Here is a 15,144-nt window from a genome sequence, read left to right as displayed (position 1 = left end):
GTGTTGCTAGATAGTCTGTGTTCCTTGAATGCTCTGAGAAGATCTGCCAGGTCCAGGTTGCCTTTGTTTGCCATAGTCAGTGGTGAGGAGCTTGCCTTCAGAGGGTCACTGCAGACTGGTGAAGGTCAGACCAAGTTCTTCAGAATGACAACAAAAGTGTGACATACAGTTTTTATAGAATCCCAGAATGGTTTGAATCAGAAGAGATCCTAAAGATCATCTCATTCCAACCTCCTGCCATGGGCAAGGACACCTTCCACCAAAACAGGTTGCTCCAAACCCTGTTCAACCTGGCCTTGAACAATCCAGGAAGCTCGAAATTTTCCAGCTGCTCTCCCATTTGGCAAGGGGACAGCAGGCAGTTTGCAGCCCAGGTGTCACCTGTAAGTGAGCTGTCAGAAACAAAAGATTTTGCCACTCGAGTGGTAAAATTGATGTTTTTTTCACTGGCAGCAAAATAAATTAGAAATCCAAATAAGCAGGAATGATCTGTACTTCATACTTGTCTTTAAGTCTCTCTGGTTTTATTTGATTTTCTCTTTTCCCTTTTTTGGGCCTCCCCTTTTACGCTCAGAGTCTTTCCCATCAGTGGCTCAGTCCCTGTGTCCATCAGTGACACCTGATCCGTGGAACTCAGGGGCACCTGTCCCACCCCTTGCTGTCCCTTGGAGGTGCTGAGTGGTGTGGGGACGGGCATTTGTCCTGTTCCATAAAGCTGTGATTGCCTCATGAGCTGGGACTCAGAGCAGAAGATCAATCCTGGCCCTTGGGTGGGTGATCACTTTGAGGATAGATCAAGCTCAGTTGCTCACCCAACACCTTGCAAAAACAAACACCCCCTGCTCTGCCTGTGCTTATCTGATTGCTCTCTTGGCTGCAACCCCTTCCAAAGGAGGTGGGGAAAGCAAGGGAAGCAGCCAGTCTGGGAGCAAGCACCATGGGAAAAGGTTATTGATCCGTGTCCGTTGTCCAGAGCTGCCTGTGAGTCAGGAGGCTGAAGTGGAAATGTTTATGGATTGTTTCTTTGTTACTCTGTACCGTGTTTGGCTCCCTGTCCAGGCCAAGTCTGCCATGGAAAATCTACGTGTGTTGGTTATTATTAGGCCCTGATAAATGACTCTCCTTTGTGTCACCAGAAGTTCTTCTCAGCCCTCCCAAGACAGGTCAGAACGATGCAGCAGTGAAAAGAGCTTTTAATTCTGTTGTTTTATGTCACTGGTGATGCCATTGGCTCCTCTGCTATCGGGCTTAGGGAGGGAGAGCATCTTGCCATGCAAAGTTCTCTTTGCTCAGTCATGTAGGGAGAGGTTGAATTCTCCAAGCAGCCACCCTCAGAATTATAGAATCAGAATGGTTTGGGCTGGGAGGGACCTTAAAGGACGTCTGGTTCCACCCCCCTGCCATGGGCAGGGGTGCCACTCACTGGATCAGGTTGCTCAGGGCTCTGTCCAACCTGGCCTTGAACATTTCCAGGGATGGGACATCCACAGAAAGCCTCCTATACTCTGCCAGTCTACATCCTGGGGACCTAAGGACCCAATATTTGTGAACACTTTGCTAAGCCTGTGCCTTAAAGATCATTGAGCTGGAAAAAAAAAGTTTTTTGAGCTGTTCCTAAATGAGATTTAGTGAATCAGACTTGAATCTCAAAGGAGAGGCTACAGGGCAGAGAAATCACTCTCCCAAATAAGGAAAACTGAAGCTTGATTAGATTCAGAAATGTGTCTGGAACGGGGATAAAATCACAATCCGTACACTGAGATGTGAGCTGTGGAAAGAGTTGGGAAATTTTTCCCAAGAATAACCCTTTAACAAACCAAGGAGTGGGGAGGATGGGAGGAACACGAACAACCAGCTTGGATTTCCTGAAGGTTTTGGAGATTTCCCTAGGCCATGTGTAAAGTTGGTGAGAACAGAATTCAGGTCTCCATCCTGGGCCAAGCGATGTTCACTGGAGTCCCTGAATAAAGCAACCAGATACTGGGTGAGAAGGTTAAAGGTTGCAAGCCAAACTGGATAGAGATGCGTAAAACACCCTTGTGCTGAGGCCACTTTATTCTCCCTCTGACCAGATGTGATTTTGGATGGTCACTGTTATGACAGTCCCACTGGAGATCTGAAAGAGAACTGCAACTTGAGAAATGAGGAGGTGGAAAAGAAATTTGGAAAGTGCAGTAACTAGGAAGATCAGAGGCACAGGATGGTGGAAGCTTGTCCATCCACCTTTAGCCAGCTCTTTCTGGAAGGATTTTCCATATTCTTACATTTCCTGGATCATTTTCATTAGGCAGAGGGAAAACTTGCCTGTGGAACAATAAATGTGAGAATTCCAGCAATAAGAAAGTGGAAAGGTAGGCAAGTGAGAGAGTGAGGTCCAGAGGACAGATGTGCCTTGAGAAGATTAAGAAAACATTGGGCTTCTTTGCAGGCTGCACCTATTCTTAGCAAAATATGTGTTAGCAGGACTTGCTTTTTAAAAATAACATCATCTCCTTGCCAGTTTGCTTGCTATAGACCAAACAAAAAAGCCTATGACAGTCTGGAGAAATATCTCCTCAGGATAAACAGCAAAATTAATCTCTGATCTAAGTTCTTGCAGTTTCCTGCTAATTCCATGAGCTGCTCTTGCTCTGTGCTCCCTCAGGGTTTTGCTCTGCTGGTGGGCCTCTCTCACATTTTTCTGAGGTGGGCAGGTTTTGGCAGCTCTCTTATTTTCTCTCTTATCTTATTTGCATGTCTCTGACCTGGGCAGGGGTCTAGGCCAGATGATTTGAGATGCCTGCTCTCAGGAGACCTGGGGTCCTTCTGTAGTCCCCTGACCCAAATCAACCCCCTCTGCCTGACCAGGCACATTCTAACCTCATAAAGAGCACGAAGATATGCTCATGAGGATGAGGAAGCTGGTGGGTTTTGGAACCACTCTGACATCTCCAAAAGCACTGGGCTGGGTTCATCCCACGCTCCAATTCAGTTTATCAGCTGCTGTCCCTCCGAAGCTCCATTCAGAGGGAGATAAGACGTGTGTGCACATGTCAGTAGGACGAAAGCAGAGTTGTTTTCAGAGGATATCTGTGACCCCAAGCTGCCAAAGATAGCCTTGTACTGCCTTTCCCTGGCTGGGAGAGCAGTGCTGTTACTGCAACGCGTTTGTAAGAGCCGACCAACCCTTCTGTGCTTGGACGTTTAAGAGCTTTTTCCTGGAATAGCTTTTTTTTTGGGTTTTTTGTTTTTTTTTTTTTCACTTTAGGTGCTGCTTAGTGCCTGTAGAGGGAGAGGGGTTAATGATATGGCCAGCTGCTCCAAGTATGGGAGTACACTTGTGTGCTTCTCAGGTGCAGCTTGTGTTTCTTTTTGGCCCTTGCGCAGGTCTGCGTGCTCCCAGTGTCAGCTCCAGCCTCCCTCCTGCCAGAGGGCTGCATCCTGATCAGAGCTTTCTTGGCCTCACAGAATCCCAGAAAGGTTTGGGCTGGAAGAGACCTTAAACCTCATCTCTTTCCAACCCCTTGCCATGGGCAGGAACACCTTCCACTATCCCAGGCTGCTCCAAGCCCCATCCAACCTGGCCTTGGACACTTCCAGGGATCCAGGGGCAGCCACAGCTTCTCTGGGCACCCTGTGCCAGGGCCTCACCACCCTCAGAATAAAGAATTTCATCATAATATCTAATCTAACCCTGAAAAAAAATTCAGGAAAAAAAGAAAAAAGGGTAATCACCATCTGGAGTGTGGGCAGAGCAGATCTGTGTAGCCACAGCTGAAGGCTCTTCAAGGCAAGACTTTGACTTGCCTTAAACTGAGATGTATTTAGGCAAATAATTTTTTTTAAAAATGACCAGTTGGCATGGCGAGTTAGTGTCACCTTCCTGTTCCTGGACATATTGTATGGGTACTCAGTCAGGTTTTAAACTCAGGATAACAACCAAGGTAGTCCATAGCATTGCTCCTTCCTGGTGTCCCGTCAAGACTCTAGGGTTTGGTATCTTATTTAAACTGAAAGAGGGGAGGTTTATATCAGATATTAGGAAGAAATTCTTTACTGTGAGGGTGGTGAGGCAGGATGGAGTCACAAAAACCAGCTGGGAGCTGGCACAGCCGTAATTGGAAGGTGAAGGTACGTATCAAGGCATGATCTCTCACGAAGCATGAGCAATGTATCAGCACTGGCTAATCCAAGTGTGGGACATGACTGTGGCACCAGTCCCGTGGCCCTGACCGCCGGCTGTCCTCTTCAGTCCAGCTCCCCTTTCTCCACTTTAGGGCTGAGGTACCAGGGTGATGTCACAGCGCAGCTGCCACTGGAATTCGACATTGTTCAGTTCATAAAATGACTTCCCTCACTATCATGCAGCTGCTTCGTGTGTTTGATCTATGCTTGGGTTTGGCCCTAAGCCAGAGCACTGCAGCCCCGCTGCTGGAGGAGGGCTGAGGCAGCTGGGAGACTCGGGCTCATTCTCTAGGTCTTTTATTGCCATTGACAAAAGCTGATACAGAGCCTTTGGTGCTGGTGGGGAGAACAGAAAACTCCTCCATTTGTGCTTTTCCCCACACCTGACCTGTGCACAGCCACCTCTCAGCTCTCTGTGCCCTTTCAGATCACTCTGCTGAGCTTATTTCTGCTGCAAGACCCTTAAAATATTGGTTCTTGCATCAGTTGACCGGCTCAGCTGCTCACTCTCACCTGGAATTGCTGCCCGTGACCAGCTTGGTTGTTACTGACCCAATTCTAGCAGGACTGCTTTGAAAGGTTTTGCTCCATCCTGGTCTTGAACACTTCCAGGGGTGGGGCGGCCACAACTTCTCTGGACAAGTTGTGCCAGAGCCTCACCACCCTCACAGTGAAGCATTTCTTCCTAAATTCCTATCTAAACCTACTCTCATCATAAACTCCTGTTTCTCCTTTCTGTTTTTACCTTCTTAAGAACCCTCCATACCCTTCAAGGCAAAACTGAAGGATCTTGAAGTGAGGGAGAAGGAATCTGCCACCTTCCAGTGTGAAGTGCCTGTTCCTGGGACAGAGACAGCTTGGTTCAAGGAGGAGACCAAGCTCCAGCAGAGCAAGAAGTACAACATCGAGGAGGAGGGCACCTACCGCCGGCTCACCGTCCAGAATGTCACCACGGACGATGATGCTGTTTACATCTGTGAGATGAAGGAAGGCAGCAGGACCATCGCAGAGCTGTCTGTCCAAGGTGAGAAAGGCTCTTGGCATTTCAGATTGGCCAAAAGTGTGAGATTCACATGTGAGACTTCAGACTCGACCTTGTGAGCAGCTTTTACCCCCTCCATGTGTGCACTGAAGAGGAGCAGAGTCCCCTATGGTGTGAGAATGTGGTCAGTGGGTCCCTGGGGCTCCTGCCAGGGTGTCTCTGGACACAGGGCCACACAGCAGGGACAGGCTGTGTTGCTGCTCAGGATGTCACTCAGTGGGATCCCATGCTGAAACCTTGAGCTGTAGCCTGGCCCTGTAGACTTTCCTTAACATGACCCCAAGCATCAGATGTATCCCCTGGCGCTGTCACTCTCATCTTGTCCGGTGTCCAGCAACAGTGGTGAATCTTGTCTGGGACTGGTGCTGACCGCAATGGGAAGGGGGTGTAGCAGCTGTGGTTTGTGGCCAGCTGTGTGGTGCAGGCTGCAGTCAGCACCAGGGTGGTTTAGATTGGAGAACACATCCGTGCTCCAGATCCCTGGCAGCTGGAGCTGTTCTCTGGAGTTTGGAAAGGGGACAAGGAAAGGACAAAGTGTGGATGGCCATGTCCAAGTGTCCTGAGTCCAGTGGTTCAGACTGAAGTGGGAGTAGGTGTAGTTGGGTATGGTATGGGTGTCTCTCAGTGAGTAGACACAAACCCCAGAGCTATAGGCACTGGATACTGTCACAGCTACAGGATTAATCTTGTCCTGACTCATTTGAAGCTTGATTATACTCCCAGTGAAACCAGGAATTCTTCATATATAAATTACTCCAGGACAGCTGGGTGATGTGCATCCTCATGTAAATTCCTTTTTGTACCACCAGTAAAGAGCTGGAAGTGCACAGAGGTGGATGCAGGAGGGAAAATTTAGTCCAGGGACATGGGAGAGTTCAGACTGGCATCTTTCTGTTGCACCTTCTGTTAGGTCTGGAGCAGCCAAGCCCTGTGTGTTTGGCCCTGGTAGGACGGCTGGTATTTTTTTTCACTTGTTCGTGCTATAATGGTATGTTCCATCCAAAAGAGAGTGACTGAGCCAGGTGGAGCTCTCCGGAGGGAAAGGAGGCAGAGCCTTCCTGGGGGAGCCTTGTGCCTGCCCTGGGAGGGGATTGGAGAGAGCAAGGTGGGGGCTGTGGGACGGGGGCACCGCTGAGGGCAGAGAGGTCAAGGAGGAGGATTAGCAGAGAATCAGGTCTTGAATCTTGTGGTGAAGTCTGTGCCTGATCTGTTACTTCTGGAGGGAGTTCAGCATTGCTGTTCGTTAAACAGCTCTGGGTGATCTGCCTGGGCAAAGCCTCTTTCACCTCTCAGGGACTGCTCTGGAGATGGAGCCAATCACCATCGGTCATTTGGGGTGGTCTCTGGTGCTGTGTCCAGTCTTTCCTGTGAGTAGTCACATCTTATAGCTTTGAGATTATCCTAATAAGTGATGATAATCACAGTCACTTGGAAAGGACAAAAATTCATTCAGTGTGAATTTCTGTGTTGACACTAAGAAGAAACCTAAGACTTTCAGGGTCTTTCTCATTAATTCAAGTGTGCCTGCCATGTTGGTTATGTGACTTACTGGTGACTTTAATGAAGGCAAAATCCCAAAGGCAGAGGAGAGAGACCTGTCTGCCTTAAGACTGACCTACTTTAGCAAAGTTTTAAACTGAATTTCCAGCCTATGTGGACAATGAAAGCTGTCAAATCTGTTCTTGGCAAGGCCATGTATATTTTGTGTTTACCCAGCAGCTGGCTCTGCTTGGTAGGCAAGAAACCCGAGTGACTGCAGTCAAAAAAGATTTGCTTTTTTCTCTTTGAAGGCCAGAATGAGTCCTTGGGATCATCTGCTCTGTGTGACTCAGAGCCTTGGAATTTATTTTCAGGTGTCTGCATGGTGTCTATAATGTTTCAGTTGGGTGTGGACTAGTCCTGTTTCAGTCTGGACAGTCCAGTGTCACCGAAATTTTTAATATCTGCCATTTGCTGACTATGATTATTTTGTGATTTGAAGGGAACATCATTAAAAAACTTCCACGGAAAACTGCCGTCTTCGTCAATGACACAGCCACCTTCTGCGTGGAGCTGGATAACGACTGCCAGAACATCCGGTGGCTGAAAAACAAGGAAGAAGTGAAACCCAGCGACCGAATCTCCATCACGCACTCTGGCAAACAGCACACCATGACCATCCGGGAGTGTAAGATGGAAGATGCTGGTGAGATTGCCTTCCTGGCCGATGAAAGCAGGACTTCTACCCAGTTCACTGTGACCAGTAAGCTTCTCTTTTATTTGGCCTTGGTGTTGTGTCTTCCCACGGCTGCTCCGTGGCAGCATTGCTGTTCCAAATGCCACCATGATAATTTTGGTGTCCAAAACCAGCTGAAGGTTTCATGTCTGTCACAAAAAGCTGATAGCCTGACCGTGAGTGTTATGAGATGTTTGGAGGGATCAAAACAGAGCGAATATCTGTAGAATCATGGAATGGCTTGGGTTGGATGAGATCATCTCGTTTCACTTCCTGTGATGGGCAGGGACACCTTCCATTAGATCAAGATTCTCAGGGCCTTGTCCAGCCTGGCCTTGAACGCTTCCAGGGATGGAGCATCCGCAGTTTTTCTGGGCAAGAGCAGCGCTGGACCTGAAATGAAATTTTGGTGAAGTTGCCTAATTTTATTTCGCATTATTTAGATGACACTGCATTTCCCAGGCAAAATCTGCTTTATTTAAGACAAAAATACATATGATTTCTGGCTCTGCTGCAGTTCTGGTTCATATATGAACAAACCATCCAATCCAGTCACAATTTGGGAAGAGTAATGCTTCTTTTCTCCCACCAATGCGATTGGTCAATGGCAAAAAGGAGTCCTTAAATAAAAGATACGTAACTGCTGTGTTATCTAAACTTAATTGTGGCATTCTGATGAAGGAATGCCAATGAGGAAAAAAATGAGGGAATTGTCACATTTGGCTTTGTGACAGTTTCTAAGGTATTTGCAAAGCTGTAACACCCAAACAAGCACCTATGCAATGGGAACAATAAAGTACAGTTTGATCTCAGACTCTGCTGTTTAAATGATGAAGAAAATGTTGATTCATGGAACAGAAATTATAAGAAGCTGCCTTCCCACAAACAGGTATTGCTGAAGAAAATATTGCATTACCATTTCTGATGGCAAGGTCAAGAGATCTCATTCCAGGGCTTAGCGCTCAGCTTAATGTTACCCTAACAGGACCTTTGACATCTATCTGTGACCATCAGTTACTGACAGGCTGGTAACCGTGCACCCCAAAACACTTCTGTGACTATTTATGTAAGGAAGGAAAAGCGTATCGCGTTGAGATTTCCTATTTTTACACTTCGTGCATATCGGATTTGCTGCTTGAAGAATCCTGTGTACTATGTCCACATCTTTCTCAATTAGCTGGGTGAGATTGGTGGTGCCTGTTCAGATATCCTTTGTAATATACAGGCAATGTTTGTGTATTATTTGGCATCTTGCGTTGTTACCATGCCCATTTTAAAGATGGGCAAACCGAAGCAGAAAGGAGATCAGCTGTCCCCAGACTCGGTTTTTAGTTCAGGCTCATCAACAAACTCCATCTACAGTCAGAAATTCTTCAGTATGTGCACTGTGTGATTGTTTCACCCATTTCCCACACCTTCTTTAAGTTGGATTAATTGCTCCTGAGTGTGCTGTTCATGGGATCACAGCTGGAGTCTGGTTGACTGACTTAACCCAGACACCTTTCACATAGCCAAAATTAAATGAAATGGATCCTGTGCCATGTCAGAAGAGGTGTAACTAGAGCACATCAGATAATTCCTTTTGACCATGTCAGTGGCAGCAAGTAGTGAATAATCCTGATGGGACTTGAGCCTTCTCTAAAGGGTCCAAGAGGAATAAAAGGGTGAAAATAAATATTCATTACATATGCCTGTAGGAATAAGTTTGTGGCCTCAGGTACTGTAAAACAGCAACATCTCCTCAATAGCAGGGTCTCATGGTGGGGACATGTCTTTGTCATTTCCTTTTGAAGGTAATTCCCCAACCCCAAAGCTGGATCTGCATAAGTTAGTAAAACAAAGATCCCAAATGATGTCACTCTTGGGAGACAAAGTTACAACACAGTTTCTGTGACAAAAAATTCAGGAGCAGGACAGATACCCAGATGAAAGAAGCTGCAGAGAACATCCAAGCCTGTGCAACAAGCCAAGCTCTCCATAAATTTTAAAAGATTTGAACAACCTTTGCTGATGGTTTTACCCATCTTCTGGGTGAAAATAAGAAGCTGTGTGTTAGCTGCTTTGTCCAGGAGCTCTGTAGGACAGTAGTATGGGTCTGTATCCAGCACTGAAGATTTAAGCCCACAAAATGTTTGTTGAAGACTCTCTGACTGCGTTGACAGTTTTAATATTGTGTGGAAATCACACTTATTTAGCTGTGCAATACAAGTTTTGAACATTAAAGTTTGGACTTGATCTGGGATGATAATGATTCCGTGATCTTTGTGTAAAGCAGCCCCAAAAGCATCTCCCATCCATTCTCTTGCTTTTTCATTTCACATCAGTGTTTTAACTTTTCTAAAAACTAAAGTTTTTAACTTTTAGTCCAGCGTAAGCCCTTTCAGCTTTTCCACTCTGACGTGAACTTACTGCTCTGTTTTGTTTTGTTGCTTTCCCTTGCGCAGCTCCCAAAAAACCTCCCACTCAACCCCCAGCTCACCCTGTGGTGAAAAATAAAACAGAAACCTCAGTGACACTGGCATGGTCCCCTCCGAGGATGGACCGGCCCATTCCAGTCGATGGATATATCGTGGAGCGCAAGAAACTCACCGGCTTCACCTGGGTGAGGTGCCACGAGTCCCACGTCCCTGTCCCCGAGCTCACGGTGAGCAACCTGTCAGAAGAGGCTGACTACCAGTTCAGAGTGTCTGCAGTCAACGCCTATGGACAGAGCCCCTACCTGGAATTCCCTGGGAGCTTGCACCTTGGTGAGCACGAAACCAGCACAAAATGGGGTGATCGGACATGTGGGTGCTTTAAAAACGTTTCCCACGACTTTGAGGACAGAGCAATGGCCCAGCAAATCCTCTTTCCCTTCGCTGCTGGTTGTCCTGCCTCATGTCAACCACTGACCTCCACCAAAGGGATGAAGGAAAAAGTCCAAAACCATCACAGTGATGGTGGTTGGGTTTCTGTGGTAGAGCTGTGGGTGTGTTTATGTTCCAGTGCCCCACATCAGGCTGTGGGAGAGGCAGAGCTCTCTGCTATGGACCTTAAACCTGTAAATGTTTCTTCTGCACCTGCAATGAAAAGAAAAATGGAGATGGCCTTATGATATAAATTTCAATATATAGACTCGAGATATCGCTCTTGCACCTAGAGAATCTGTATGGGTGATCATAACATCACAAACACCAAGTTCTAGACAGTCTCTCTTTAATCTCGGAGTTTCTAAGAGAATTACAGGGGTTTTGCTTTCTTTCTAGGGTGCCAATGTGCCCATAGAATCATTGGGTGCCATGGGATTTCTTCTTCCTTTGAATCACTGCACTAGAAAAAAAATCTGTACAGATACTGAAGACCCACACAAACTTTGATCATACTGTGTCTTGTGATTGTGTCACCTTTGTCCCTCGCTGTCTAAACACACCTGTGTTGTCCTAGAATATCTAGAACTGACTTGTAGGGAAATCCAGAAGTCCCTCCTTTGGAAATCTAAGAATAATCCAAGCTGTTCAATAAATAGCACACTTGTAGGGGGACCTGGGTCTTTCTGGCTTATGTCTTTATACGTTTTAGGGATTTAAAAAATCAGTAAAATATACCTGTTGTTCTTGACCTGCAAAAACAGGACTCCAGAGGTCAGTTACCTGCAGCTGAAGGAAACAAATCCTTTAGACCAACCATGCATGTCCTTCAGGGCATGAGAATTGTATATGGCTGCATGAATTTGTTCTCACGTCTTGTTTAGCCTGACAATTTGGTTCTTAAGATGAAATATCCTCCAGCATGACAGTCTTGTTCTCAGAGACATGTTGTTCTTCCGTAGAACCCGTCCTGGCTGTGAAAAACCCCCTGACAACAGCTGAAGTTGCACCTGGAGGGGATGCTCATTTCACTGTTGATCTTACCAAGACATGTTCCGGCACTTGGTACCTGAATGGCAAAGTCTTACAGGAAAGTGAGACCTACATCATTAACAGAACTCAAACCACTCACACCCTGGTCATAAAGAAGGTCACCAATAAAGATGATGGGGCAGAAGTGAAATTTGTTGCCAGTGGTGTTGAGACCAGCACCAAGATGAGAGTGAAAGGTATTTATTGCCATCGCTGTCCTTTCTTCTCCCAGTCAAGGGGTGCTTGCTGGGATCTGAGGGTTAAAGCTGGGGCTGGACGCTTGCCTTGGTCTGTGGGAAGCGTCTGGAATTGTGTCATGTGATTAATGTGTGTCCTGGTAATGACCTCACATGATAGCTCAGAGTGAGCTGATCTGGCCAGCTGGTGGTATCTGAACTAGATTGCTTCACATCAGCTCATGAACTTCTGTCAAATTCACAACCATCTGTCAGGGGATTCTGTCGCCAAATCTGCCACTAATTCACCCTAAAGTGGTCATTTCAGCTCCAGGATTGACCAGCCTCTTTGACTGTAATAACCTTTCAAAGGGAAAGGAGCATTAATTACTAACAAAGCTTTTCTTGTAGATTTTTTTAGTCCACCGTGTGTGGGATATACAAGTTAGTATCCTGGAACTTGACTTATGATCAAGTTTTCCTCTATGAAACAACAGTAAAATCTGTACCTACCACATTGCAAGGCAAAACATAATGAATTCATAATGAATCTTTTATTCTGGAAGGATGTGTTTGGCTTTGGGAGAAGATCTCTGCAGAAGCATGTTTAGAGTATTATTTATCAGTAGAAAAAAATGTGTTGGTTTTTTTCTTAGTGACTCTGGCAATAAAAACAGATCAAGTTTTCTGAGCTGGAAAAAGCCACTCAGTATTGACAGGAGTGTGAGGACAGGAGCAGGATCTAATATCTTCAGAGATCTCACAGGCTACAGCAGGCCTGTATCAGGGATAAAGTTATCTCGATATAACTCGAAATAACAAAGCCTCTTGTCCTGGCAGGAGCTGCAGTGAGATTCACCAACAAGAGCAAAGACGTAGAAAAAGTCTCCACTCGGCTGCGGGAGGAAGCCAAACTCCAGGCTGAGCTTTCAGACACAGAGGCCACTGTGAAGTGGATGAAAGATGGGAAGGAGCTCAAGGCCAGTGAAAAATATGAGCTCCAAACTGTGGGGAAGAGGCGCATCCTAAAAATCCGCAGCGCTGCCGAGCAGGACGCTGGAGTTTATGAGTGTGTCTGTGAAGGGGATAAAATGCTCTTCCAGCTCTCAGTGAAAGGTATGTGACTGCCTGGGCTGCTCTGCACTAATGGTGTTCCTGCCCTAAACTCATGGAGCCATCAAGGCACACGAAGGGAGTGCTCCAGAGGGAGTCTGGCAATTGCCCATCAGCATCCAGCCTTGATAATGTGGTCCCACAGCAGAACTGGGGAGCGAATACAGGAGCTGGCACTGGCACGGTGGTAAGGGCTGTGCTTTCACTAACTGGCATCTTGATATGCCAGGGAATTTCATGTAATTTCGTGAGGTCTAGTGGTGGGCTGGGAAAAGTGCTGTTGAGATGAAGAAATCCAGCCCCAGGGGCAGGCCATGACATGGGATCCCATGTCTGCCCCACACTTGCTGTGTGACATCAGACAAGTCACTGAGGAGAGAGTTCAGCTCTGATTAAGGTTCTGATGGGACAAGATCATCGTGGCTTTGTGGGATTTGGGTTTTTTTGTTATTTTTTTAAGGATTTTTTTGTTATTTTCTGTCAAGACTGTGGTGGATAAGAACAGACCTTTCCAGGGCACACTGGATGGCTTAACCCCTTCCTGCTTACAAGGTGTTCAGATGTGTAGAAAAAACCAGAAAAATGGGACTTTATTTTGATATTTCTTGAACCAGCACTGTTTTACAGCTGCCCTGGGTTTTTTTTGGCTGTTCTTCCTTTCATGGCAGTCTCTAACTTTACTCTCAAACCAACAGCACTAAGTCTCCTTCTTGCAAACCTTCCAGTGTGTACAAGATTTGATGAACTACAGTAAGGCTGGCTCTGCCTTGAAGGGGACCAGGTTTTGCCTAAAACCCCCAGTGTATCCCCAGACTGTTCCTCAAATGGACCATCAGATGTCTGTTGAGGTTCAGAGTGCACAGCCCCACCTCAGGCCAGTCCAGCCTGTTGTCAGACTGCCACCGAAACTGTGGGAAAACCAAAAACTCTCCAACAACATTTTTTAGCGCTGGAGAATCAAGGCATTATTTTATTCTGGCCAGGATGTGCAACAGAAATCATTTCATCCACACATTGCCTGGGTTGTGCAGAGAAAATCATTCCGTCACACGTGATCTTTACTAGATTTTTCACATACTTATACAGACAAAACCCACAGAAATTAATTGTTTCAATGTTCATTGGTCCCAAGTTAGGCAGTTCTTAGTATTTGGTTTCCTATTGGTTATTGATCCCTTTGCCTTCAATGTTAATTAGGTTCTCATTCTTCATCCTCTTACTGATCTTTTCCTGGACCAGGTGTCTCTGACCATGCCAGGGGTGATGTCTGGAGTTGATGTTCATTAATGATTGTTATCTTTTGTGTATTTTCTGTGCTACCTCCTGTCTGTTGAGATGTTCAGCTCATCGGGCCACGAGCAGTGAAACAGTCCTTTGAAAATAAACTTCAATTCCTTTCCCCTGGGCAAAGGCAAACAAAACCCCTGACTAAAGTTACATAAAAATTTTAAACTTTGTATTGTTTCCAACAAGACTGGGGTGATTTCTGCAGTTGTTTTTCTTTGAACTGGCAAGTTCACTCAGTAAAGCCATTTGATTTCCATGTTCTGTCCCACAACTCACCCTCACCTTCCTCCCAGCCATGATCTCACTGTTTGTGCACGGAGCAAGTCTGAGGTGCTTCATCCTCGTGTTCTGCTGGCACCTCACCCTCCTTGGTCTCTGTAGAAACAACAAAGCCTGAGAATAGCATGGGTTTTTTTGCATTTGACGACTTGTTTGGTTGTTTCAAAGAGCAAACTTGAGAGAGCTGAAAAAAATTAAAATGTGACTCAGTCTATATAGAGAGGAATTTCTGTCTACAATTGGCACCTGCTCTTAATTTTGATTTTTTTTTCTCTCTTGCCCTACCTCTTTAGCATCATTTTTCATGCTGACAGTTCTACCCACATTTAATTGAATTACTCGATGGATGCTTCCATGTGTTTTTCACTGTAGTGTGACTGTCAAATGAGCAATCAATGTTATTATTTTAAAATCTGCTTTGACAAGCAGTAATTTCAAGTCTGCTGTTTACAGCTTGATTCCTGGAGAATCACCTTTGGTACCTCTCATCCTTGCGGGATGAGCCTCAAAAATGCTGTATCAACATTTTACCTTCCATCATCAACACCTTTTATCAGCCACAGGGAGCTGGGGAATCATTTGAGGAGCAGGTCAGCTGTAAATGGCACGTGGGCATCAGGTGGCTGCCCAGGGGCCACTCTGCCAGCCATGGCCACCGTGTCACTGCCTGGGCCTCCTGCCCACAGCAGCCAGAAATGCACTTGCCATTTGTCACTGCACTGCCCTGAGCCCCACGTGCCAGGCACCCTCTGACACATGACCTCCCATGGTGACAAGGGACATCTGAGACGTCTCCTTCAGGCTGCTGGGGTTGTACTTTTTGCTCTGGTTTTCTGAGGAAGGGAAAGGTGAATGAATGAACTCATCTGCCTCTTCTTCCTCCCAAAACTTTGAACCCGTGGGCTGAGTTTCAGTAATGCTGGTGAAGAAATGTCTTAGCAGCCCCCTTCCCCTTCCCCTTCCCCTTCCCCTTCCCCTTCCCCTTCCCCT

At 46.3% G+C, this 15,144-nt stretch overlaps 1 protein-coding gene across 8 annotated transcripts in view; it reads left to right on the top strand.

Moving 5' to 3' along the window:
• Positions 1–15,144, top strand: part of OBSCN (obscurin, cytoskeletal calmodulin and titin-interacting RhoGEF) — a 163,367-nt gene that overhangs the window by 9,543 nt on the left and 138,680 nt on the right. For all 8 annotated transcript variants that reach the window (XM_042043235.1, XM_042043236.1, XM_042043234.1 and 5 more), the window contains exons 3-7: positions 4,919–5,188; positions 7,188–7,448; positions 9,866–10,168; positions 11,230–11,496; positions 12,316–12,591. In XM_042043235.1, the coding sequence (XP_041899169.1) occupies positions 4,919–5,188; positions 7,188–7,448; positions 9,866–10,168; positions 11,230–11,496; positions 12,316–12,591 (1,377 nt within the window). The remainder of the gene's footprint in view (positions 1–4,918; positions 5,189–7,187; positions 7,449–9,865; positions 10,169–11,229; positions 11,497–12,315; positions 12,592–15,144) is intronic.

The sequence above is a fragment of the Corvus kubaryi genome, unplaced genomic scaffold (assembly GCF_017639235.1).
Source record: "Corvus kubaryi isolate FWS band 111438036 unplaced genomic scaffold, C.kubaryi_AGA036_p1.0 37398, whole genome shotgun sequence".
Taxonomy (NCBI): domain Eukaryota; kingdom Metazoa; phylum Chordata; class Aves; order Passeriformes; family Corvidae; genus Corvus; species Corvus kubaryi.
This window is presented reverse-complemented; position numbering and strand designations above follow the sequence as displayed.